A 26547-nucleotide genomic window follows, 5' to 3' on the forward strand; every position below is an offset into this window, starting at 1 on the left:
TCATTCTAAGTAAGTCTGCCAAAATTTTAATTTTGTTGATCTTAGTGTTATGGCTTCTCAAGTGAGTTTCACCATTGAAAAACTACCCTTTACCCACTAACAGTTAAAGTAGTATATTGGTTTCCAACAGGCTAAAGTGTATTTGGATGCTTATAAGTTTGTTGTACTATTTCAGGTTTTCTCTACTTTTAAAAATTGATGAGAGAAATAATCAATATAACCTTGAAAAGAGTAATAGCTGACAATTACTTTAACGTGCTCACAATATGACAGACTTTTATATGTACTTTCATTTATAAATTCATTTAATCCTTGCATCAAATTTTATTAGGTTGGAACTGTCACCTACATTTTACAGATGAGTATGGAAGCACAAAGAGGTTGAGTAACTTGCCCAGGCTTACACAACTAGGAAAAATGGTTTAAGCAGGCTCCAAACAGGCATTCTGGCCCCAGAATCCGTGCTCTTTTCTAGCCATTATGCCATAATCCTCTAGTTGAAAGGAGGGAGTTTTCTCAAAGTAAAGTGACGATCAGTTCCACATGCTGAGGAAATCCTGTGGCCTCCTTTTCTTTGTGAGCATTCAGTTTTCCTTTTCAGGTCCTGCTTAGTTCTGAGTAATTGAACAATAAGCTCCACCACGCTTACCTTCAGTGCCCCCACTCCTACCCCACCACGTCCTTGCTCTTCTGGGGAGAGTTGGCAGGGAGTGCTGATGGAGGCCAAGTCCATCCTTGGCATATTTGTGGTGGGTGTGAAGGAATGGCACCTGGACAAGACCAGATCTCTGCGTCTAGATACTTAGAGGAGTATTATAAAATAGAAGCTTATACAAGCATCCTAGTAGAGGAAGAATCTCTGTAGCTCTTTGTTTTGAGGGTTCCCAAGACCACCTCCCCGTTCTGTAATTCACTAGAGGACTCCTCATGTAGTCAGCCTCTCGCTGTCATAAATCACAGCTGTGAGTATAGGAAGCAGAATCAGCAAAGGAAAATTCTGGAGGAATTGAGTCACCAGTTGCAAGAGCCCTTTCCCAGTGGAGTCAGGTAGGATGTGCTTAATCAAATTGTAACAAGTGTGATGTGTTGTCACTAGGGAAGCTCATTCCAGACGCAATGCCCAAAATTTTACTGGGGGCAAAAAGAAAGCAGGTGCTTAGCATAAACCACATTGTTTGTACAAATAATTTAGGCACAGTGAGCCACTGTTGGGGAAAGTTGTTTATCAGTGTAAGGAACTGTTTACCATTCAGGTCCTCCAGGTGTTAGTCCAAAGGCCAACCATGCAAGCAGGCTTTACAAAAGCATTCTTGAGCCTGCTGTGTGAAGTCTTTTGGACACCCTGTTCCACTGGGAACTCTGGCTCTGCTTTTAGGAAGGAAGCCATCATTTTGAGACCCTGTGTTGTTTTAAAATAACTTTTGACTTCTGTTAATGGAAGTGGTGGCTTTCTTGTTTCAAACGTTTAAAGTTTTCGTTCAATGCCGTGTTGAAAGGAAAGGTTATTTTACAACACCCAGGGCGGTGAAGATTATAGCAGATTAGAATATCTCTTTATGTTTGGGATTGAATGGAGAATTGCTACAAGGTTAAATTACATTTGTTCTCTTCTTTTATACACTGTCTAGAAAAACAGAAAGAAAACACTGGATTATATTAGGCAACTTGTTACTTAGAATATTTAAGAGTTTAATCATGTGACATTCTTGCTGAAGAAATTGTTACTTGTCAGCTGTCATTTGATAATTTAAAGAAAACTTTTTAGTTTGAAAAGTAGAAATGTTTTTAGAAGTCTGGTAAATAAAACTGAGGTAGTAATCTACCATAGTATGCTTTATACAATAAAGAGGAAAGTGGGAAATGGTTACTTTGTGATTACATCTCTACAGAGTAAAAAGACAATTTTCATACCTGTGTCAAGGAACATAGATCATTTAGATTTCAATCAGCTTTATATAACTATTCCCCTTCTTAGCAAATTTGAGAACAAGTTTGGGCTAATTTTAGATCTCTGTCTTTGATTATTCAGAGTATAAGTCATTTTGCTTTATGCCTGCTGTGCTCTTAATCTGGCAGGCAGTTTCTTATTACAGAGTTCCGGTCAATTCAGTTTAATTAAAAATGTAATGTATTCAATTTTTTTAAGACTCTTGAGTACATCTCCCTAAATATTTTTAAATGTATACTAACATACAGGAAGAAAGGCTACTTCAGCAGTGGATAGGGGAAAATAAAGTGTGTGGGAGCTAGAATTTTAAGACCCCATAAAGCTCTTATTATCATTGCTTATTTTTAAAAGAAGTATCAATCTTCTAATGTGATGGGATAATAAATTGTATTTCCTCTTTTCAGAGCCAACTTGAAAGGTGGTCTTTGACATCTTCTTGCCTCCTTTTCTTTACCCTTGATTGACACCTGTTTCCCCTCTCAGAAGTGTCCGTTTCTTTCATACTGTCCTTTAACTCCTTAGTCCTCCGTTGGGTGAACCACTTCCAGTCTCAACCCTGCTTCACACTCCAAAATTATCTTAACTTTCTTTTCCCTTCCTCTCCAATGAAAGTCATCTTTTCCTTAATGAAATTGATCTGTTTGTGATTAAGAAGGAAGTATGGCAAGTAAGTTAATTCACAGCAAGAAATTCATGATGAATTATCTTTCCTGATACTTATAATTTAAAAGAAGAAATTTTTTTTCACCCTCATACACCAGTAGGAATATTCATATTTACAGCCTTGCCTGGAAAGGCAGGAAACTCTGGCAACATCTACCAAGGGTTATAAAAAAATGTTCTTATAATTTCCCCAGTAATTTCATTTTAAGAATTCAATTCTAAGAAAATAACCAGAAATAAACACTTCTATACAGAGATATTGATCAGAACGGTATGTTTAATAGCCAAAAAAAAGTGAATTATGTCATGAATGTAAATGATAAATATAGTGACAATATAATGAGTTGGGAAAGCAGAAAAAAGGGATGAGAAGGGTAGCTAAGCACTCACTGCCCATTTCAGATGTGTGTGGGGGCTCTGAGGGTCCCAAGCCCTGGGCTACAGCGGAATCAGCATGGAGTCAGTCAGGGGTCATGTCTGTCTAAAAGCTAAAGGATTTTCAGGTATTTAAAACGGGAGAAAAGCAACTAGATGAAGGTTCAGTATAAATATAAAGGTGTTTTTCTGCTTAAACCTTCCAAAATACCCAAAGTTTAATTAAGCAGGGTTGAGTACAAAGCATGGTAGGTTACGAGTATGGGCTTCAGATGACATACTATGTCCTAAATCAGCTGTGTGACTTTGGGCAGGTTATTTAATCTCTCTAAACTTCAGTTTACGCATCTTAAAATGTGATAATTACATTTACCTTGTAAGGTTGCCTTAGAGATTCAAGAACATAATTCATATAAAGTGACTCATATCTCATATAACAAGATGTGTACTCAAATGTTACTTTTTATTATCGTTATTGATTTAGTGAGGAAGATAGTTAATTATCAACAGATCACAATTTTAAGATTCTAATTTTAAGATACTTTTGAGGTTATCTGATTTTTCAGAAAATTAAGTTATATGTTAGGAAAATAATCTGTTTGTTGAAAAGCATTTTAGATTTTGTAGCTACAGACACATTGTATTTAATTCTGCTAGGTGAGAAGCTATATGCAAGTCACTCCAAATAAATGTTCAGAATTGGTGTGCATGGTACCTGCAAGGAAATAACACTTCTAAACTCTTAACCTTATAAACACAGTCCGTAAAGTTACAGTAGAAGTCTCAGAGCCCCATAAAATTTTTGCAGGATAATTTTCACAAGTCCTTTCTTGTCCTGGCGAGATGGATAGGCACTAAATGACTTATCCTAAAATGAATAAGCTAATAGCAAGTTTGGGAATGCTTTCACTGGACTTGCCTCTTGTTTTAAGGAGGCCAAGTCTCTCTCTGGACAGAGTGCATGAAATAACAATTGATATGTTGTTATAATTTTTTTCCCAAAGGATTTGTTTCCTTTCCAATTAAGGAGTTTTAAAGGAGTCAGCATAATATAACCTGATAGGTTTTACGTGTGTTAAATGTAAAAACTCATTAACTTATTTTAGTTGAATTATTGGCAAACAGTAAAATTAATTGAGAATGACAGTCTAACGGCTTTTGCATTGATCTTTTGAAATTAGGTTGATTAATGACGCTCATTGTCTTGTAATAATTTCTTAGAAGTTGTCAGTGAATTCAAAAATCGTTTTGTAAGCCTCCACACAAAGTTCTATGGGGAATATTAGCAATATTTTGCTTACTCTAGCGATCTTTGATGCGAGGTGGTGTGACTGTAGCATCTATGTTTCTAGAGATTGTTCGGAAGTGTTGAAGTGAGAATTTGCTTTGTGTTCATCTCTGTGCCCAGTGCTTTCTGGGCATTATACAGGGCATCTCAACAGCACTGTTAGTTTGCATGCTAGGTCCATTACAGATAAGGAAAAGGGAGTTCGCAGAGATTTTTTTTAAAGGCCTGAAACTTTCCCCTCATATTAAATTCCTCAAACATATACAGAGTTTGGTGGTTAAAATCACAAAAACTATTTGTGGGCTTGGAATGGGGATTGGTTGATAAACTACAGCCCACAGGACAAATCTCGTCTGCTGTCTGCTTTTGTATAGCTGGCAACCTAAGAATGGTTTTTACAGTATTAAATGGTTGGAAAAAAATCAAAAGAATAATAATATTTCATAACGTGAAAATTATGTGAAATTCACATTTCAGTTTTTTTGGAACACAGCCATTCCTAATCATTTTTTTTTGTCTGTAGATGTTTCCATGATACAAAGGGAGAGCTGAGTAGTTGGGACAGAGGCCCTTTGGCATGCAAAGCCTAAAAGAATTACTGTCTGGCCCTTTACAGAAAAACTTTGCTGATGCCTGGTCTAGAGTGGTAATTTATCTCAGGCTTTTATAAATGACTTTATTCATTATTGAATGCTTACTACTTGCCGTGTCCTGTGTTGGGTTCTTGTATGCAGATGCAATAATGAACAAAGGGACATAGTGGGTACCTTCATGGAGCTTACAGCTGAAAGCTAATATTTTGATTAATATTTTAATAGTCATAAGGTAGATGTAATAATACAATTATTTGGTCATTAATAAAATGTTGTAATATTCGTAAGGTAGACTATTAATAATTCAAATAATAATAAAATTATTTGGTTAACTAATCTAATAATAAAATTATTTGGTTAATCTGAGTATTTACCATAACCCTTACTTGAACCTTTTTTCTTTTTAAAATATCCCACACTGAACATAAACCTTTGCTTTTTAGATGACTTGTGATTTTACTGAGATTAGGATCATGTATTATGAGCATATATTTTTGTGTTTGCTATAGCTATAGTTGCCGGCACTATTGGAAATTAACTTGAACTCTTACCATTCCAGGGCATGTTCTGAAAACTGTTTATTGCTAAATTTTACGAAGTTCCTGATATCAGTTTGTTTCCTTGTCATTTTTCTTTCTATTGAGAAATAATGACTCATTAAAAAATACTGTGAATTATTTATGTAGTACTTTATACTGCTATATTTGTTAAGCCTCAGTGGTACATTTGTATTTCACTTTACCTGATTGGATGTTCACTTTGTTAACATTAATGTATTGTTGAATTTTAGTTTATATAATTGCATATGAAGCACTAATATTTGTCACCATTTTAAGAATCTGTATTAATCATACTTTAAAATAAGTGTTACATAGTTTCCTAATGGCAGCAGGTAGCATAGTGCCTGAAAAAATAATGTCATTGTTGCTTTTCTGGGTCAGACTCATAGTCTGATTTATCCACATTAATATTTTAGAGAAACGTACCATTAGTCCCATGAGGAGAGAAATGGTTTTAATCCATCCATCATTTATCTATCCATCAAACTTCTGTAGACTGCTTGGTATGTGCTGGTATTGTCTTAGCAACTGAAATGCAGTGGTCAGTTTCCCTGTACTCAAGGAGCAGTGAGTCTTCTCTTGCCCGAAGATCCTGTGATCCCAAAGCTATAGGCAACGATTTGCCAGACATGAATTTTTGCCTGTGTGTGTGTGTGTGCGCGTGTGCGATTTGTTCCACTTTGGTTAATTTGCTCTGTTGGTTAATTTGGTTAATTTGCTTTCTCTCATCCTTGAAAACGCTTCGAATGGCAACTTTATATACTAGATTATATTTAACTTTCACTTACTCACCTGTTTGTCAGAGACCTTGCATTGTTTTATTCCTGAATTAAGAAGTCAGAAGTCCCCTCGTGCTCTGGTTTTACACACCTTTGCTTCTGTAAGGCATTGGAGAGAAAGGTGTCATTTCAAAAATATCGTTTCTTGCACCACCTCAGTTCACTAGTGCCAACAAGCTGGCACTTTTGTGGCACTATATTTATAAATATTTTTCAGTGTTTTTCACTAGTTATCTATTGTAGCAAAGGCAAAGAACTTATAAATTCACTTCATTATGTCCAAAAGGTAATCCAAGAGACATATTTACACAGGCATCTCTCTTCCTGCTTCTTTTTACATGAGCATAAAAGGGTGCTGTAAAGGAATTTTATAGGACGTCTAACTTGATTTTACTTAAAATGTAGTTTATCATTAGTTCAGTATTAGTTTTTCTGTCGTGTGGGTAAACTTAGGAAGTCTGCTCGAAGAAACTCAAAGTTTTTTAGAAATAGTTTAATCTCAGGTGATTTCAGTGTGAATATATTTTATAACACTTGTGCCTGAGTCCTTAGGCTAATCTTGAATGTCACCACAGCAGTGATTTTTAAAGACCATTAATGTAGTATAATCTGTACTTTTTTGAGTAAAATGATTGTCGTAATCAGATCATTATTGTGATAGTCTAACATCATTGCTGAGATGTCCTGTTATGTGAAATAATAAAGATAATGAGAATGATTCTAATGATCAAGGTATAATCCAGGCATGACAGGATATGTCTGATATTTTCTCTTTACTTTTATAGCTCTTGATCTTGTTCCTAGGCTGACATCATTACTTATTCCTACCTTTTATCTTATTTAACACAGGGATGTGAAATTATTTCAACTCCTGATCAATACCATACTGACTTTACCAAGTGCCTTGAAGTGCTCCGAAATAAGATAGAAGAAAAAGGCCTACAGGTAAGATAGGCTAAGAGTGGTTATTTGGTGGTTAAGCCTATTTGGTGGTTAAGAGTCTTATAGCAAGGATGTGAAAAATCCTGTCTTTACTTATCTGAAATCATTATTTGCTTTTGTGCTGCTTATCTGGATTCCTTTGTCAGGTTTTTTCAGTATATGAATAAATCTGCACTTAGCTGTCAAAACATTAACGTGTGCACTTGAATCAGAGGTCACAGATTCCAGAACTTTACTGTGATGAGGTCCCAAAATGGGTAAAGTGGACCTTGTATAAAGCAAACAAAAGTGGCAGCTCATTCTCAGCCTAAAGGGAGTAGCTGCTTTCTATCTCAGGTTGGTTGTTGCTCTGAAGATCTGTGTGTGTTTGTGTTTGTGTGTTTATATATTATGTAGGCAAGACAAACAAACAGATATGGCCTAGATTTGGCCAACATTGCAAACTCTTTTATAAACAAATAAAATATTACTGCCTTTTTTTTTTAAATGAGAGAAGAGTCTGCTGCTTTGCACATGTGGACTCTTTAAGGTGTTCAGTCGTGATTTTCACCTAGCACCCAAGTGTGTAATCACATCAATTAGAGCTAATACACAAATTTGTATGTTTTTTTTTTTTTATAAATTTATCCATTTATGTATTTCTGGCTGTGTTGGGTCTTTGTTTCCGTACGAGGGCTCTCTCTAGCCGCGGCAAGCGGGGGCCACTCTTCATCACGGTGCGCGGGCCTCCCTCCATCGTGGCCTCTCTTGTTGCAGAGCACAGGCTCCAGACGCACAGGCTCAGTAGTTGTGGCTCACGGGCCCAGTTGCTCCGCGGCATGTGGGATCTTCCCAGACCAGGGCTCGAACCCGCGTCCCCTGCATTGGCAGGCAGATTCTCAACCACTGTACCACCAGGGAAGCCCTGTATGTTTTTATATTTTACAATTTTTTTTGATACTTGTTGAAATGATATGCAAACTTTTAAAAGTCTGTATTCCGTGAAGATCCACGAAATTAAACCTGAAGTAGTGAATGACAATTGACCATTATTTTCCTGGGAAGGGCGGGAAGGTAAGCTGAGATGCATGATCCAATGTGTCATTTTTAAACTAAGAAAACTAGGAAAACACCTTTGTACATTAGGATGGTTTTCACAGTACAAGTAACAGGAGACGTGTTTCAGCCTTTCCTCAGTAATCGAACGGGGTAGGGCCGACTTCAGACACAGTGCAGTCAGATCTCATGTCTGCTTCTTCCATTGTCTTGGCTCTGCTGTGTAAGCTTTCTCTTCAGTCTGGTTTCCCTGACTGTCTGCAATGGCTGCTTATAGCAGTTTTTTTTACACCGTTACATCTAGAGGGATTGAGGGGCAGGGTCGTCACTTCCCACCGTCACTAGACCTAAGTCCTGCAATCTCTCCATTAACCACCACTTGGTTTTGGCGAAGGATGATGAGAGTAACCTGATTGTCTTGGACTGGAGCAGGGAGTGGGGGGGGTCAATCAACATGTCTCATACAGTCCAACTACACGGCTAACACACGTGTGGTGGGACGGCATAGGCAGTGGAGACGCACCCCTAATAAAAACTTACTCCTTCACAGAAGTTATGAAAGATTTATTCTGATGTATATTTATTAAGTTGAGGCAGTAGATCCTTTTCTCCCTTTGAAGGAAAGCCTTGTTAACTATTATAATTGACAAGTAGCTCACTCTGCAAACTCAATAAATGTAATTGAACGAACATTTCTTATCTCTGTTGTAGCTTGAGCTGTACCTAATGTGCTACTTGCAGCAATCAATTCCAGTAATATATTTGTTTAAGGAAAACAGAAGACAACCTATTGAGAGTTACCTGCTTCATCCCGACATAGCTAATATTGAGTTTCTTAGAAAAAAATTCTAAATCTTCACAACTGTTTCAATTTTCCTAGTACTTCCACTGAGTGTATTGAAAGCTGGGAATGAAATTATGTGAGTGTCATTTGTTGTGTCTAATTGATAGTATCTCTAATACAGTATTCAGTCATTAAATCTCAAAACAAATCATCGTATCTCAAACTCAACAAGGCCAAAATCCAGAGAGAGCCTCAAACTGGGGGAAGAGGATAATCAGGTGTATATAATCTGTGAAACAAATTGGACAAAGTCTTGGCCGAGCCAGTGGAGGCCCGGAGCGAGAGGACCTATTAGAGGACTCCTGCATTGGGCAGAAAGGGCCACACCCTCCTGCTCCCACCGTGCTTAGTCATAGGCCGGAGGCTGCCAGGCATGTGCATGGCCCTGGTGGCAGGCTGTGCTGTGTCATGAAGGGGTTGCCGCTGGGCCGGGACAGCCAGCTGCCCTCCTCTCAGTCCAGTAGCGAGGTCTCTGTGGAGAGAATGGGAGCTGGGCACCTCTGTGGTTGGCGTGCTTTGGGTCCAGTGCATTCTCCAGCCTCATCTTGAGTCCCCCTTTCTCCTTGTTCCCAAAATATGCCAGATTCCCTCCTCTCCTTTGCCTTAAGGTGTTTTTTGTATATGTGTTGCCCCCTCTCTCTAGAATGTTGTGAATATATTTTGATTTTTTTTTTTTTTTTTTTTTTTTTTTTGGTATTTTTCTTTGTCTTTGCCAAGGCCATGATGGCAGAGTATGCCTGACGTCCTCAAGGAGGTCTTTGCTCCACCATAGCTCTGGGTTAGGCTCTGCGGCTCTACATTTCTATGCCTCCCTCTTTTCTCCTTTACAATACTCTGAACACTTCTAATAATTGTGTTAACTGTGTATATCTAATTGTTTGCTTAAGGCCTTTCTTCCCAGCTCGACTGTGTAGCCCATTAAGCTGGGATCAGGTCTGTCTTGTTCACGATTGTACGGTAGCACTGTGTGTATAAGAGACGCTCGGGGAACTCACAGGAGATGATGCAGTTAGGGGAGAGGTTTTTTAGAGAAGGCTGAGACATGAGAAACAAATAGAAGTTAGATGGCAAAGGGGAGAAGATGGTGGCCAAGTATGGCAGTCCACAGAGAAGGTGGCTCACACTTCAGTGACCCAACAGCAGATGGTTTGAAGAGCTTTACGACAGAGAACGGTGTGGTTACTTGGTGTTTGAAGAAGCATGGTTAGGTCAACTGAATTCATTACTAACAAAACCATCCAAATTAGCTCTTGTTCAGACTGAAAAAGATGGTTATGTTAAATCTGAGGACTATCTGTGAGCTTCCACCTGACTTTATGTTTAACCTGGGAGCACGACATTGTCTTTGGTTTAACATAATAGCAGGAGAAAAGCAAGATTAGAAAGATTGGAAAGGAAAATCATAAAAGATTCCCCTCCACACATTCTCCTACCCTCAAGTGAGATCATCATCAGGGCTTTTACAGATTTCTTCCTAAAATACACATAAACTGTGTCAAAAAATCCTTTCTACTTCTCCACCTAATAAATCTTACAAAATTATCATACATTTCTTGTTTTCCACTTATTAAATTATAAATATGAATTTGTATTCAGTGTCTGTATTTTGTAGTAAGATCTTATCTTTTTAGCATATACTTTAAAATATTAACTATAGTGTAAATGAATTGAATTAAAGTAGTATTTAATATGTTAAGGAACCATACTGTGTAACATATTAGAACTTTATAGAATTCGGATCAGGGTCTGTCATTATCCTAAAGGAGTTTACTGTCTAGAATATGAGGTTAATTATAAAAGAAAAGATTTCCCTAAATTACCTTATTTATTATTTATCTGCTTTAAACCTGCTCTTCCTCCACTTTTATTCCTCTGCAAAAAGGGTCTCTGATACGTGTGACTCTTTAATGCTTTGCTTTTATGTTGCTACATTGTTTATCTGTGACTGAGTCATGAATAATAAATTTATCAGGATGCCATCCGATATGACTGAATCTTCAAAGAGCACATATATATTCTGATGCTGTAATACATGTTTGAGATCTAAACCCTGGAATTCATTGGAAAACATTAAAAGCTATTGCTCCAAGTTTCAAAAAATGTAAGATTTACATTGTTTAGGATGAAGCAGGAAGAAATCTAGATTATAAGGCCCTAAGAATAATAGGTCTCCTGAAATACAGATTAGGGTATTTCCTAGAATTATATGGCAATAGAATCAGTTACTTCAGTGTCTGATGTTTTAAACAGACTTTATATTGGACAAAATTTGGGCAGAAAAGTTGATGTTAATTTCAAACTGTATATTGTATAGATTTAAACTCATACTAGTTTTATTTGCTAAAACCTCAATACATTTTAGCCCATTTATACTGTGTTATTTTTTTGTAAGCAGTTTTTTAATCAAATGATGCAGGATGCTGAGTATTACATAAATAAGAGCAAATGTGTAAGTTTTATACACACAGACAATTATTAATGACTACAAATTAAATATCACATAAAGACTGTAGGATTGATCAATTAACCCAAGAGGACAGAGCAGAACGACCTTGAGCTCACCTCCTCTCAGGGGTACACCAAAATAACAACTATTTACAGAACAGCTATCAGAGAAATAGATTGAAACCTACCAGAAAAGATCTTATACAATAAAGCCATAAAGAAGGAACCCTAACAAGATGGGTAGGAGGGGCGGAGTCATGGTATAGTCAAGACTCTTACCCCCAGGCGGGCGACCCACAAATGGGAGAATAATTACAACTACAGAGGTTCTCCCCAAGGAGCCAAGGGGTCTGAGCCCCACACCGGGCTCCTCATCCCAGGGATCCTGTGCCCAGAAGATGAGCCCCCAGGACTTTTGGCTTCAACGGCCAGCGGGGCTTACTTTCAGGAGATCAAAAGGACCAAGTGGGGAGATAGAGACTCCATTCTTAAAGGCACCCAGGGGAGAAGCAGTAATTTGAAAGGCGTCTGGGTCAGACCTACCTGCTGATCTTGGAGAGTTTTAGACTATTTATATCTACTGATTATCAGTATTGGACATGATTGGTTTGTAATAGACTAATGACTTTTAGTATTAGTATTTAGTATGTTCATACTAAATATCTGTTGCTGCTCATCAAATTTAAGACTGACTGTATCTGATTGGACTAATTACTTTATCAATGTAATAAGATATCCCTAGGGTTGCTGGAAGAACTATGATAGTACTGTGAGAAGTATTTTCCAAGGTACTCTGATGTCTTCAATAAAGTCTGCTCTGATGAGCTGGTACCTTTGGCAAGATTCCAGTCTTATCTAAAGCAAAACTTAATAAATCTGTTGTGTGTGTACACATGTGTTCTGGAAAGGAATAAATACTATCTTTACATTAGAGAAACCTAGCAGATACCACCTTAATCAAGGAATCATGATTAACATCATCAGTGATAATTCATGTTAGTAATCCACGCCCCTCTCTCTAGGTATAGGGTGAGAAGGGCACTTGTGGTGTGCTTCCCTGAAACCCGTAATCTCAGTTTAATCTTTGAAAAAAATCAGAGAAACCCAAATTGAAGATCATTCTACAAAATACCTGACCGCTATTTTCAAGGTCATGAAAGACAAGGAAAGACTGAGAAACGGTCACAGAGCAGAGGAGATGAGAGAGACATGAAAACTAAATGCAGTGGGGTGAAATGTGAATCAAGTGCAGAGTTTCATTAATAGTTGTGCCCCAGTGTCAATCTTAGTTGTGACAAATGTGCCATGTTTATGTAAGATGTTCACATCACTGGGAACTGGGTGAAGAGTGTACTCGCTGAAGTATCTTCACGACTTTTTACTAGATCTCAAGTTATTTCAAAATAAAACATTTATTTGAAAAAGTATGTCCAGTGTTGCAAATATGCTCTAACAGTGGAACGGTGTCATCTTTCTGTGCCGTGACTTACAGTAATATAGAATAAAAAGCAAGTACTCCAATCGATAACTTTTTGTGGACTCTCTCAATTTTAAAATGTTTCCTCAAAAAGTTTCAAAATGTAAGACTCTGCTGCATGTTTAGGCAACTGTTGTACATGGAAACTATGCCTGCTTGAAAATCTTCACTAGAAATTTGATGGCGTTTAAACTACACGACAGGCCAGATGCTCTCAACTTCCACAGCTTCCCTGGAGATCAAAGTATGGTAGGACTCAGTCAAGGATATGATTTTATCAGGACTGGCTCTAGAAGGAGTAACCCTGTTTATTCCTGCATTCCCTCCTGACCTGTCAAAGTCCTGCGGTCTCCATCCCCACCTCCATTTTCTCCCTGGCTCTTCTTATATTGATATTCTGTCATACCTGCCTTTTACTTTTATCTTGTTTCCCTGGGCTTCAGTTATCATTCTGTGCCATTAACTCTATGTCTTATATCTCTAATCCTGAACTCCAAAGCCCTATTTCTAACCACTAACTGGAAGGCCAGAGGAAGTTCATTTCAGTGTAAACCAAAATTCATCATCTTTCTCACAAAATCTCATTTTCTCTTTCTTTTCTGTCTCGTTCAATGGCACTACTATCCATCCACCTGGCAGAAACCTGAGAGTAACCTTATATTTTACTATCCCTGTACCATCCCTCAATGGCTGGTCACAGTTGCTTTAATTCTACAAGTATCTCCTGTGCCCACTTTGTTCTTTCCAATCTTACTGGTACTCTCTTAGTTCAGACCTGTATCATTTCTTACCCGTGTTATTTTACTAGCCTTCTGTTTGCCCCCTTCACTCCATTCCCTTACTAAAATTTATATCCTCTGTCTTAGATGGACATCTGCTTTAAATCTTTTCTTTTCTCCCAGTTACTTATTCAATAAATACTTGTTCAATGAATAAATTTATTTCCAATAACATCAAGGCAGATTCCAAAGGATATCCTGGCAAACCTTAGCTGGCATGTATCCTCTGTGAAAGAATCTTCTTAGTAGCATTTCCTACTAATTCTCCCACGACACGTGTGACATGTGTCCAGATTCCTTACATTGCTTGCTGTCTGTACCAACTGTAGAAATGAATATGCTTATTATGAAAAGAATTAGTCTCCAACACATTGTAATTAGAGGTTAGGTGCTCAGATGCTTGGGTTTTGCTGACATTCTTTCAGCTGCATGACGACAGAAAGCTCTTTAACTTCTTGAAGACTCATCTTTCTCATCTGGAAAGTCAGAATAATAATCTACACGTACCAGTGAGTTATGAGGCAAAGCATTTACTGCAGTGCCTGCCACATATGAAGTCCTTCATAAAAATATAATAGTAGCAGTGGTGGTATTAATAGTCATATATTCTTGTGCACTTTAGCTTTTGTGATCTCATAACATTTTATATAATTTCCTTTGCATAATATATTTATATATTTACAGAATATAAATATAAATTTTATATAAATAAAATATAAAATACTGTATTTTATAGATATATTTTATAAAATATATTTATATATTCTATTTAATTTTATAAAATATATTTTATATGTAATATAGTTATATATGATATTTATTTTATAAAGCATATACCTTAATATATTTATTTTATAAAAATTATGAATATAAATAATATCTTTTATAAAATATATATAGTGATCTTTTGATTTTATAATAAATTTCATGGACCAATATGATATTCAAATTAGATAATGTTTTTAGGGATCAGACTAATTACAGTTTATAGCCCAGTTTTATGGACTCATCATTTCTGTTTTTTTTTAAGTGAAAATAATTTTTTTTAATTGAGGTATAATTGACGTACAACATTATATTAGTTTCAGGTGTACAGCATAATGATTCAATATTTGTATAAATTGTGAAATCATCACCACAGTAAGTCTAGTTAACAATCTAGCATTGTTTCTTTTGGACATATTCTAATTTTACAAGATTTCTTTTAATATCAGACACTTGAATTAAACAGAGGGCTCCTCCCATGTTGCAGTGTTTCCTAGGGGAGGTCTTCAATGTCCCCTTTTCCCAGGGGACCAGTGAGAATGGGATCTGTATGTGTAGTGATGGGATCCCTCAGCAGGCGAGTTGCACAGCCCCGCTGACCACTGTGTGCCTCGTGCCTGGATGGAGAGAGAAGAGGAGAGGTGTGCCCCAGCTTCTCCCATGCTGCGGGGGACCTTGTGCTCGCTGGGGGATGTGTTACCCAAGGTAAGTCAAAAGTTCCCTTCAGAGTTCCACGGGCAGACTTTCTCCCCTTAGGTACACTGTGGAAGCTCCCGGGGGTCATCTTCCGATCAGCCTAACAAACTTTTACGTAGTATGTGTCTGTTAAGACATTATGCTAGGATTTGGTGACCAAATCCATGGCCTCAGATAGACTCCAGTCTAATAGAGGAAACAGATACATGAGTAACCAGAGAATAATTCAGACTATCGTAGATGCTGTGACTTGCCTCTTCAGGATAGATTCAACTTCTTAAAAAACGGATTGTTTATATAGAACGCTTCTCTACTTCCTCTTTTAATTTTACATTTGAGAACATAGAATAATAAGATTTTTTTTTCCTAATGAAATTGCGCTCATATCTATGAGGCCTTCCACGACCACCCGGTTTAAATAGCACCCCTCACCCCTCCTCCTGTTACGTCCCTCAGTTCAGCAGGCCTCTACCCTTCTCTGCTCAGCTTTCCCCGTTCCACTTGCCACCGTCAGACATATTTAGGATATTTGTTTCTGTGACATGTTCACGCACTGGAATGTAAAAGTTCACATGGGCAGGAAGTTGTGCCTGTTTGTTCTCTGCTGTATCCCGAGCATCTAAAACAATACCTGGCCGTCCCTAAGTATTTATCGAATGAATATATACATATATGGAAGAATCTTTTTTTTAGCAAGAACTTTTTATCAAATGTGGGTTACCTTTATTCAGTAATCTGCTTTAACTTTAACAAGACTTATTCCACTGCCCTAGCTCTTGTCCCGTTATAATTGAACACTTTTTGGTTTTGGCCAGTACTTGGAGATACCCACTATTATTCGGTCATACACACATCTTTAGTTTTTCTCTTCATTTTATGGGGAAGGGAAGGGGATGTGTGCGGTGTGTAATTAAAAATGGTACATATAGTATCTTTATTTCATTAATTGGTATTTTATAATACTTCTGGGACCTGCTTCATTTTACCAGCCTAAGTTACTTGAAAAAGTTGAGAGCTAACAAATGAGAATACATAGAGATTGTCTCATAAGCCATTACCATTGTGAACTTGACAAGAATAAATCTTGCCAACTTCCTTGAATTGATACTGAAAGCAATACCATACAGTTTCAACATCAGCTCTGTAGCTCAGGCATTGTACGGTTTTTATGACAAGTTTTTCTATCAATACCTTTGTTCCTGTGCTTATCTACCTAAAAGGAATGTTGTAAGCTTAAATTGGTAATTTTTGTGAAATTCTAGAAAGCATCATGTCACATATACACACACACACACACACACATAAATACACATTCAGCTATACATCGGTATGTCTACACAGACCACCTTTTGATTTTTAGTATATGACCAGCATGGCTGTCTTTGTCGAGTGACAAAGTAACTGCTTATACCTTCCGGTTCTGGAACAAATGAGGTGCAAGCTAAGTATCAGATGAGGAAGCAAGGAGAAGAAAAATTTCTGGGCATCAAATGAACTAGCAGGCTGCTTCCTAGATCATTTTGGAAAAGCCTTCAAAAGAGAAATTCCCATCTCTGATTTTCCTTTTCTTAGAGACCAGCAATCTTTTTTACAGTGCTGTGCAACAAGAGAAAATAGATATTCGCCGTGCTTTGGAGTGACTCAGGAGGTGCTGCTATGGATATAAAAAGCTAACTGCCTCAGAGGCTGTGGCAGCCTAATCCGTCCCTGCCAGAGGAGAGAAGCGTGTTTTATGGGCCCCGGGACAAGGGTTAAGTTTATCTGCTTAGCAGGAATCTTGGCTGGATGACTCACTTACCAGACAAAATTTCTTATTAATGCAGAGAATTACAGATAGGGTTGATGTGGTGCTCCTTTGCAGGAGAACACTGACCTAATGTGAAAAGGACTATTTTATTTAAAGTTACTGCATTGTGCAGAGGCAGAACCTACAGATGGAGGAGGAAACTATATCTTGAGAACTTCTGTAATAACAATGCACTTATATTGGAACATCCTGAAGTTGCTTAGTAGATTATAAAATTTCTTCTTCTGTGTATCCGTTAGCCAAATATACGTAGTAGTGCCTACACTCATAATTATGATTGTCCACAATGATAGTATCTATATTTTAAAAAAATGATTTGGTTATAGTTTGTCATGATCGAAGAACTGAAATGATGTTACTGCTTATCACAGGGATGTACACATCATATTGATATATTTTCAGTGGTACTTAATCAGGAGAAGAGATATATACATAGAAACACATTCTTCTTTGTGTTAGGTGATAAGCCTAGGTATCTCGGAAAGTTCCATTTAAATCAGACAATATGGAATCCCATAGCATTCACTCTCCATCCTTCTCCTCTCTTTGTAGCTGGAAGTAGAAAGTGTCTTTCTATTTCCATGACCGTCTCTTTTCCCAATATTTCTGCTTAGCATTCCATAGTCAACATGCTGGTCCTTAACAGGTGCCTAGAGTAGAAGTAAGATAATATCAGCTTCTTTTCTGGATCCACTAGGAACCTTACCTTCTCAACACATATATGACTGTATGTACTTTGCATATGAGCAGCTGTGTCAAAATATTTTGAAACACATTAGGAAATAGGAGTATCTAAATTCAAAGTTACATTTTTAAATTACATTTTAATTCTATTTCCTCATCCATTTCTACTAGAGATTTTAGATGCCTGTAAAATTGACCCTAAAGATTCTGATTTTCTAAAGCATCCATGTAAATAAAGGAAATTATTTCAGAAAGAGGAAGTTATCGTTGAACAAATATTTTCTCCCAGTTTGCACTCAGTTTACTGTGATGCTTATGGAGATGGAATACATTTAGCAAAATATCAATAGCATCGCTTCTACCTTAAAGTCAACCTGAGGATTATCAGGTGATCAGCTATTTTGTATACGTGTATTCGCCGAAGCAAACTTATTACATTGCAAGAAATAAGCTTTACGTAATTAATGTCACTGCAGTAACAGTTTTAACATTCTCATTTGGCATTATAAAACGGTCCAGTGCATATTCAGAAACCAGAGTGTTAATGACCAAGTGCGAAATTCGCAATCAAAATGTCTCTATTCTCCCAGAAGTTGGAAAGGGGATAATTAACATAAACTATTTATATTGCACCAGATTGCAAAATCTAAGCATTGCAGCACAGCAAGCCTGATAGCCACCTGTTATAAACTGGTCAATAAAAACTGAGGAGAGTTTTATACCCGTAAACTTTGGGAAAATAATGCGCCCAAAGTACTACAAATAGCCAAATCCAATCCATCCAGACATGGAAACCAAGAGTTTCATTTATCATTTTAGACAAGAATATGCAGCTAAGACTTATTTTATGGCTGAAGCAAAAGCAAGAAATATTGTTTGGAGAAAACAAATCATGATGATGCAAGATAGGGTAATAGCTATTAAAAAATGATCACAAGTACAGAAGTACTCACCTTCTGGGAACAAAGCGTCTCTTACCAAAAGTCAGTCAGTTGGCAGAGGTTTTGAAAATTGTCTATTTTCAACTTGCTCAGTGGTGGGAATGAAAGAGGATGAATGAGGGATGAAAGAAAGAGGATGGGGGTTTCAGGTTCTGGTACCTCATAACCCATTTTCCACAGAATGGGAGGAATGACTGCTTTAGTACTCTTCCAAATGTTCAACTTTAGAAGGGCATCATGTATGTTATAGAAATTTTAGCCAGAGTGAAAAATATCTGGTGCTTTTTGAGTAGGATGATCAGGAATGCAGATTTGAATTTTTTTCATTCATCTACCAAGCAATCATTTAGCTTCAAATGGACAACATTTACACAAGCTGTAATATCCTTTCAAACTGTACTTCCAAATAGCTAATGGTTTCTGAACGTGATATAGGTCATACTTTGAGTTTTAATTTTGCACTAAATACCAGCTGTGTTGACGATGCTATGCTAGGTATTTTGGGATTTCTAAACCACAAATAATACATCTTTCCATTTCTCAAGACCCCCGATGGTATGAGAGGTTTGGAGACCATAATTACCTACAGTAGATTTACAATATCCATGCTATTTATACAGACCATGATTTTATGTAACTTTACTTTTAAGTATATTCCTGACTCTTCAAAGAATTTAATTTTCAGCAGAGATAATAGAATAAAATCATGTTAAAAAAAAGCACAAGTATGTGTTTTATTTATTCTATTCAACTCTCCTTGGCACTCACTTTCTGATATAGAGAAATGTAAATACATGCAAATTTGCTCTTGCCATCACTTTGTGTATTTACATGGAAGGAAAAATAACACATTTCCGTATATATATATATCACATTCTGCTTTTTGTTTATATGGAAAAAAATGTCCCATACCCAGGGGTCTCATTGATATGGTTTCAGAACCAATAGGCCAGTTAATCATGGAAATATTAGTACTCAGGACAGATCTGTGAGGAAAGACAACACTGTTACTACAGCCAGGCTTGAAATATTTAACTAAAAAATGCAAAGCCTAGGGTAAATCAGAAAAACATTTCATTATTCTGGGAATGAACTCAGTCATTGTCCTATACTCTGTCATGACCAGGGCATCTGAAATTAAAGTGTTTTTGGGGATCCAGACAGCAATATGAAAAAGCAAAGAAAAGTCACTGTGTGCAGTAAGATTTCTAAGGAGTAGAACTGGTCACAGCAGTCATCAGTGCCAGAAAGATTGTTTGGGGTCACATAAGAAGGATCTTTAATCTCTAGGTAAAGAATTTGAATTTTGATTTACAGGTGATGTTAATCTGTGAGAGAATTTTGAATGAAAAATCATAATATAATTTAGAAAATTAGTGTAATGGTTGTGTGCAAGCTGAATTGGATGGAAATTCTAATGATAGTAAAAAAAAAAAAAAAAGAACCAATTACAGGCTTCTTTTTTTTTTTTTTTTTTTTAAGATTTCTTTATTGACTGATTGATTGCTATGTTGGGTCTTCGTTTTTGTGCTATGGCTTTCTCCAGTTGTGGCAAGTGGGGCCACTCTTCATCGCGGTGCGCGGGCCTCTCACTATTGTGGCCTCTCTTGTTGCGGAGCACAGGCTCCAGACGCGCAGGCTCAGTAGTTGTGGCTCACGGGCCTAGTTGCTCCGCGGCATGTGGGATCTTCCCAGACCAGGGCTCGAACCCGTGTTTCCTGCATTGGCAGGCAGATTCTCAACCACTGCGCCACCAGGGAAGCCCAATTACAGGCTTCTTGAAGGATAACTCTTTTTTAAAAAATATTTATTTATTTATTTATTTGGTTGCACCAGGTTTTAGTTGCGGCAGGTGGGCTCCTTAGTGCGGCTCCAGGGCTCCTCAGTCGTGACGTGTGAACTCTTAGTTGCAGCATCCATTTGGGATCTAGTTCCCCGACCGGGGATCGAACCCAGGTCCCCTGCCTTGGGATTGCGGAGTCTCATCCACTGCGCCACCAGGGAAGTCCCTTGAAGGATAACTCTTTAGTCAACTTTTCCATCAAGAATTTAAGAAATAAATAAGGACCTTAGAAAATAGACTTGAACTGTGTGCCCAGTGATGATGGGTCTTGTTTGCCAGAGTTAAAGCATGGAAACCATTACCATTCAGCTAACAAATGTCTGTTACATATTTACCAGCCACTCTGCTGCATATTGTATCAGTAGGTTGAAAGGTGCAAACTGAATGAGACAGGGTATCTGACTCTTAGAATTCATGGCCTTGGAAGTGAATGCCCTTGTAAGCAGGATAGGACAGGTGAGAAGCCCCTTGGAAGTGGACCTTCTCCAGCCTGAACCCTCCTTGTGCAGGTGGTAACTCAGCTGCATCTGGAAGATAGATTAGGAACTAACCAGAATCAGGGGAGTGTTTTGTTCTGAGTATTCAAGGTCAAAGGTAAAACTCTCAGGTTTGGGATGTCAAAGGGTAGGCAATACCGAAAGTCCCAATCACACGTGAACACTTGCACTGCTTACATTTGTTTCCTTTAACAAGCTAACAGAATGCACTAGTAGGGAGGGGCCTGCCTTTTGGGGTAGGCCTGTCTCTCCTGGCCTCCTCTGCTGCTGACTTGGTGCCAGTGTGTCAGGGACCTCTGGCAGCAAGGGTTTTTTCCAGTCTGTACAAGCTGAACTCCCCAGAGAGGTACAGGGACATAGTAAGCTCCCGATGGTCAGTGAGGGTATGAGCTGCCTGAGCTTTTATGCTAAAACTTTTACTGGGGGATTATGGTTTCAGTCAGGAGTCCTAGCATAGATCCTTTTCATCACCTTCACAGTTTTCTGTCAAATGCAAACAAGCTTGTATACATTGCTCACTTTTCAGGTATAAATATGTCCCTTCCTCTGCTTTTTTACTTTTTAAGCTTTTCTCTCAATTACATGTTGAAAAACAAGTTTTGTGGTAAACATGTTTATGACGTTTCTTAATAATGTATTTGCAGTTTGACAAAGTTGGATGAAAATGCTCTGTCCAAACAAGTTTGGTTTTCTTTTTTTTTTTTCGGAGGTGGAGTTAGGCATCTTTGGAAATACTTTACAAGGGAGGGTGGGGAAAGGGGATAGTTCAGACACTGAGGTTTGAAATCTTGTGATGTGTTCTGAGAACTAAAGTATTTCTAGAACATAAATGGGGTGGGAGTGGCAGATGTAACTTAGGAGTCAGTATAGGAGGAGATTGGACTTTATCTTGTAGGTTCTGGAAAGCCAGTACTGAAACAGAACATTGGCATGATCAGATTTGAGATGTAGAAAGCTTTCTCTCATAATCAGGTAGAAAACTACTCGGTTATAGAAGGCCAGGCAGGAGGCCAGTGGCGTTATCCAGGTGAGGAGGATGATGCCTGAATTAAGGCTGCAGCAGGGAGGATAGAGAACAAATTATTTGAGAAAAATCGGGAGCCTCGTTATCTTGCCATTGCAAGAGGCGTTATTTCTTTCTCATCCAAACAGGTTTGCATTAAACTGTGACTCATTGGGCCTTGTTGAAATTTAAATGGGATCCCTGTGGTATTGTTTCCACAGGCTGCCAAGATCCAGCCAGGTATATTCTGTGTTTGTCAGTACAGTATATTCTGATACCATAAAACCTGAGGTCTTTAATTTCTCTGGTGTTTCATTGTACTTCACATCAATCACTGGAATTATTTTATAGGCTTATTGAAACATATTTTGATATTGCTGGGTTGTTGTCAGTTTATTGTTTTTCCTCTATCTTGATCCCATGATTTCCTTCATAGCCTGCATTGGATCTTCCATCTTTAAATTAGAGCATCAAACAATTGGACCAGAGAATTTCACCTTCTGTTTAAGCCTAACTGTTGTATAGTAAAGATCTTTGAAGGTTAAGGGAAGCTTAAGAATAATGTCTAAATTTTTTGAGACCCTAGAGTTTAATTTTGTTAAGTTGGCTATGTTAATGTTACTTGTAATTCTCAAAGAGTAGGGTAAACGTGTGTCTTGGTTTACATGGGATAGCCCTGGTTTATGCATGTATTCTTGGTGTAATTGTTTATAATGTCCCCCTTTTACTTTCAAGAGTGTCTCAGCTTGTACATTAAATTGTATGGTCACCCTATCAGGGAGAGCCACAGAGAAATTGTCCATTTATGCATCTCCAGAATTAAGTTTATGGAAAGTCAATGCAATTAAAATATGCTGACAGCCACTGTCCCTGCTGTAGACTTCGTGCATGCTGTATCTAAGTCTTTTTGAGGACAAATGGAGAAAAACATGTCATTTGTTTATCAAAAGGTTTTTACTGCTATAATAGAAAAATGAAATTGCTTCTCCTTTTGGTGCTATATATCCTTCAGCCAGTCTTGTCATGATTCTATTAAGGCAAATAACGCAAAGCCAAGTTTTTCATTTATTCTCTAAACAAAACAGACACAATTATTATTTAACCTGTTAGAGTGGAAACCAGAGAACCTCACATGGACTGTTAGAAGTGAAAGGGGTCTTGAAAAATAGGTTAGGGAATTTAGTCCATCCCTTACCTTTATGCATGAGCCACCTAAGTCACAAGGAAGTCATGTATGTGGTTCTATGGCTATTAAGGGAATATACCATCCTATAGTCAGGTCTTCAGTGTAGTAATCCAGGGTTCCAGGGTTCTTTTTTTTTTTTTTTTTTTTAATTTTTATTTATTTATTTTTGATTTATGGCTGTGTTGGGTCTTCGTTTCTGTGCGAGGGCTTTCTCTAGTTGTGGCAAGCGGGGGCCACTCTTCATCGCGGTGCGCGGGCCTCTCACTATCGTGGCCTCTCCTGTTGCGGAGCACAGGCTCCAGACGCGCAGGCTCCGTAATTGTGGCTCACGGGCCTAGTTGCTCTGCAGCATGTGGGATCTTCCCAGACCAGGGCTCGAACCCGTGTCCCCTGCATTGGCAGGCAGATTCTCAACCACTGCGCCACCAGGGAAGCCCCAGGGTTCTTTTTTGCTGCACATGATTGCAGATGAAGAGCCAAAAGCAATCTCTGTTTCACCACTTCCCTTTGCTAACAAAAAGGGTCCATGTAAAATACCCTGACTTGAATGTAGGACATGTATAGATATCAATTAGAAATTGATTTTTTAACATTTTTATATTACAGAATATGGCATCATAGGTATGTTCTCGTGTTATGTGTGCACAAATATATTATTTAAAATATTTTATCCGCAGAGCTAACAGGATTGTGACAACACTTTTTAGAGTTACACACACTGACTCTTTGATGGATCACAACCGATAGAAAACGTGTTGGTCTCTGAGAGTAGCTTACATTCTTTAGAGAACGGTAGATGTGTTCTAAAATAAACAGACTTGCCCTGGAATATGTATGCTGTCTCTCTCAGTGCCCTCTGAAACTCGTGGTCCATCCTTGTTAAAAATCCCCTGTATTCACAATGTCTTCACATCTAATTCCAACAGAAACTGGGCTTTTTTCTAAAGACAGCAATTCTCTGCAGCCATAGTAGTGCTGTGTTTTGTTTTGTCATTTCTCCTGCTACTTTTTCTAGAATGGTCCCCAGAATTAGGCGTGGGTGTCTTCACTCCTGTTCGCCATTTCTAGACCTGTGTGGTCCAAGACTCCAGCCACTAGCCACCTGAGCCCTTGAAGTGTAGCTGCCCTAAATTGAGATATGCCGTTACTGGAAAGTACGTTGAGGGTTTGAAGACCAAGTGGGAAAAAATGTAGACTATCTCAGTATTTTTTCCAGCTTTAATGAGATAATTGATATATAACACTGTGTAAGTTTAAGGTGTACAACGTGATGATTTAATACACATATATATTGCAGAATGATTACAGTAATAAAGTTAGTTAACAAGTCCATCACCTCACATGATTACCTTTGTTGGTTGTTGTGGTGATGAGAACTTTTAAGATCTACTCTTAGCAACTTTCAAATATACAGTACAGGATTGTTAAGTATAGTCACCATGCTGTCCATTAGATCTTTGGAACTTACTCATCTTTCAACTGGAAGTTTGTACCCTTTGACCAGTATCACCTTACTTTCCCCACCCCGCAACTGCTGACAACTGACATTATCCTCTCTTTGCGTTCAGCTGTTTTAGATTTCACACGTAAGGGAGATCATACAGTGTTTGTCTTTCTCTGTCTGACTTATCTCACTTAGCATCTCACATCCTCCAGGTCCATCCATGTTGTCACAAATGGCAGGATTTCCTTCTTTCTCATGTCTGAAGACTATTCCATTGTGTGCATGTATATTTATGTGTGTGTGTATGTTACATATATATGTGTATACATATATATGAATATATCTCACATATTTTTTAATCTTCTTTACCCGTTCATCTGTTGACAGACACTTTGGTTGTCTGGTTGTTTCCATATCTTGGCTATTGTGAATAACGCTGCAGTGAACACGGGAGGATGTTTGTGAACATGGGAAGATGATCGTGACTTCTTGTGTGTGTGTGTGTGTGTGTGTGTGTGTGTGTGTGTACACACACTGTTTCTCCTGGGTATATATATACCCAGGAGAAACAGAAGAGAGTTTGATTGCTGAGTCATATAGAAGTTGTATTTTTAATATTTTCAGGGACCTCCATACTATTTTCATAGTGGCTGCACCAATTTCCATTCTCACCAACAGTGTACAAGGGTTCCCTTTTCTCTATATCCTTATCAACACCTGTTATCTCTTGTCTTTTTAAAAAATTTTATTTTATTGAAGTGTAATTGATTTACAATGCTGTGGTCATAGCTACTGTACAACCAGGTGACTCAGTTATACATATATATATACACATTCTTTTTTATATTTTTTTCTGTTACAGTTTATCAGAGGACATTGAATATAGTTCCCTGTGCTCTACAGTAGGATCTTGTCTTTTTGATAATAGCCATTCTAACTAGTATGAGGTGATATCTCATTGTGGTTTTGATTTACATTTCTCTAATGGTTAGTGATGTTGAACATCTTTGCATGTACCTGTTGGCCATTTGTATACCTTCTCTGAAAAAATGTCTCTTCACATCCTCTGCCCATTTTTTAATTGGATTATTTGTTTTTTTGCTACTGTATGAGTTCCTTTTATATTTTGGATATTAACTTCTTATCAGAGAGATGGTTGCAGATATTTTCTCCCATTCCATAGGTTGCCTTTTCATTTTGTTAATTGTTTCTTTTGCTTTGCAGAAGGTTTTTAGATCGATGCAGTCCCACTTATTTGTTTTTGCTTTTCTTGTGTTTTTGGTGTCATATCTAAAAAATTGTTGCTAAGACCAATGTCAAGGACCTTTTTCCCTATGTTTTTTTCTAAGAGTTTTATGGTTTCAGGTTTTATGTTTAAGTCTTTAATCCATTCCAAGTTAATTTTTGTGGGTGGTATGAGACAGGGGTTCAGATCTATTCTTCTGTATATAATTATCTAGTTTTCCCCACACCTCAATATGTTTAATACAGGTTACATGTTAAAATGATATTTTAGATATAGTACATTAAACAATACACATTTAAAAAATTTTACCTCTTTTTACTTTTTTAAATGTAGCCACTAGAAAATTTTAAATTGGATATGTGTCTCCTATTGTATTGCCATTGGACAGTGCTGTTCTATTTGATTCTTCGATTCCTCTTTCCCCTAAAAACTCAAGCTCTGAATCTCATGTCATCAGGTTCTATCATCCTTATTGCTCATTGCTGTAGTCTTCATGTGTTATAATCCTGGTCATTTTCCTGCTTGTCTTGATGAAGTTAACATCTAGGTCACCAATAATGTTTTTCAACAGTACTGTTTTAATTCATGGTAAATTCCATACACACTTGAATGAACCTTCCAGTACACTGATCTCTTGTTTCCTTAAACTTATCCCCTCTAGTTATATTGTTTGCCTCTTTACTTCAGTTAATTGTATGAATATACCT

At 37.6% G+C, this 26547-nt stretch overlaps 1 protein-coding gene across 1 annotated transcript in view; it reads left to right on the forward strand.

The window, feature by feature from the left end:
* The window catches only part of TPK1 (thiamin pyrophosphokinase 1), a 363387-nt gene that overhangs the window by 185217 nt on the left and 151623 nt on the right, over window positions 1-26547 (forward strand). The window contains exon 6 of the mRNA XM_057550558.1: window positions 7056-7151. Coding sequence (XP_057406541.1) covers window positions 7056-7151 — 96 coding nt within the window. The remainder of the gene's footprint in view (window positions 1-7055; window positions 7152-26547) is intronic.

The sequence above is a fragment of the Balaenoptera acutorostrata genome, chromosome 7 (assembly GCF_949987535.1).
Source record: "Balaenoptera acutorostrata chromosome 7, mBalAcu1.1, whole genome shotgun sequence".
Taxonomy (NCBI): domain Eukaryota; kingdom Metazoa; phylum Chordata; class Mammalia; order Artiodactyla; family Balaenopteridae; genus Balaenoptera; species Balaenoptera acutorostrata.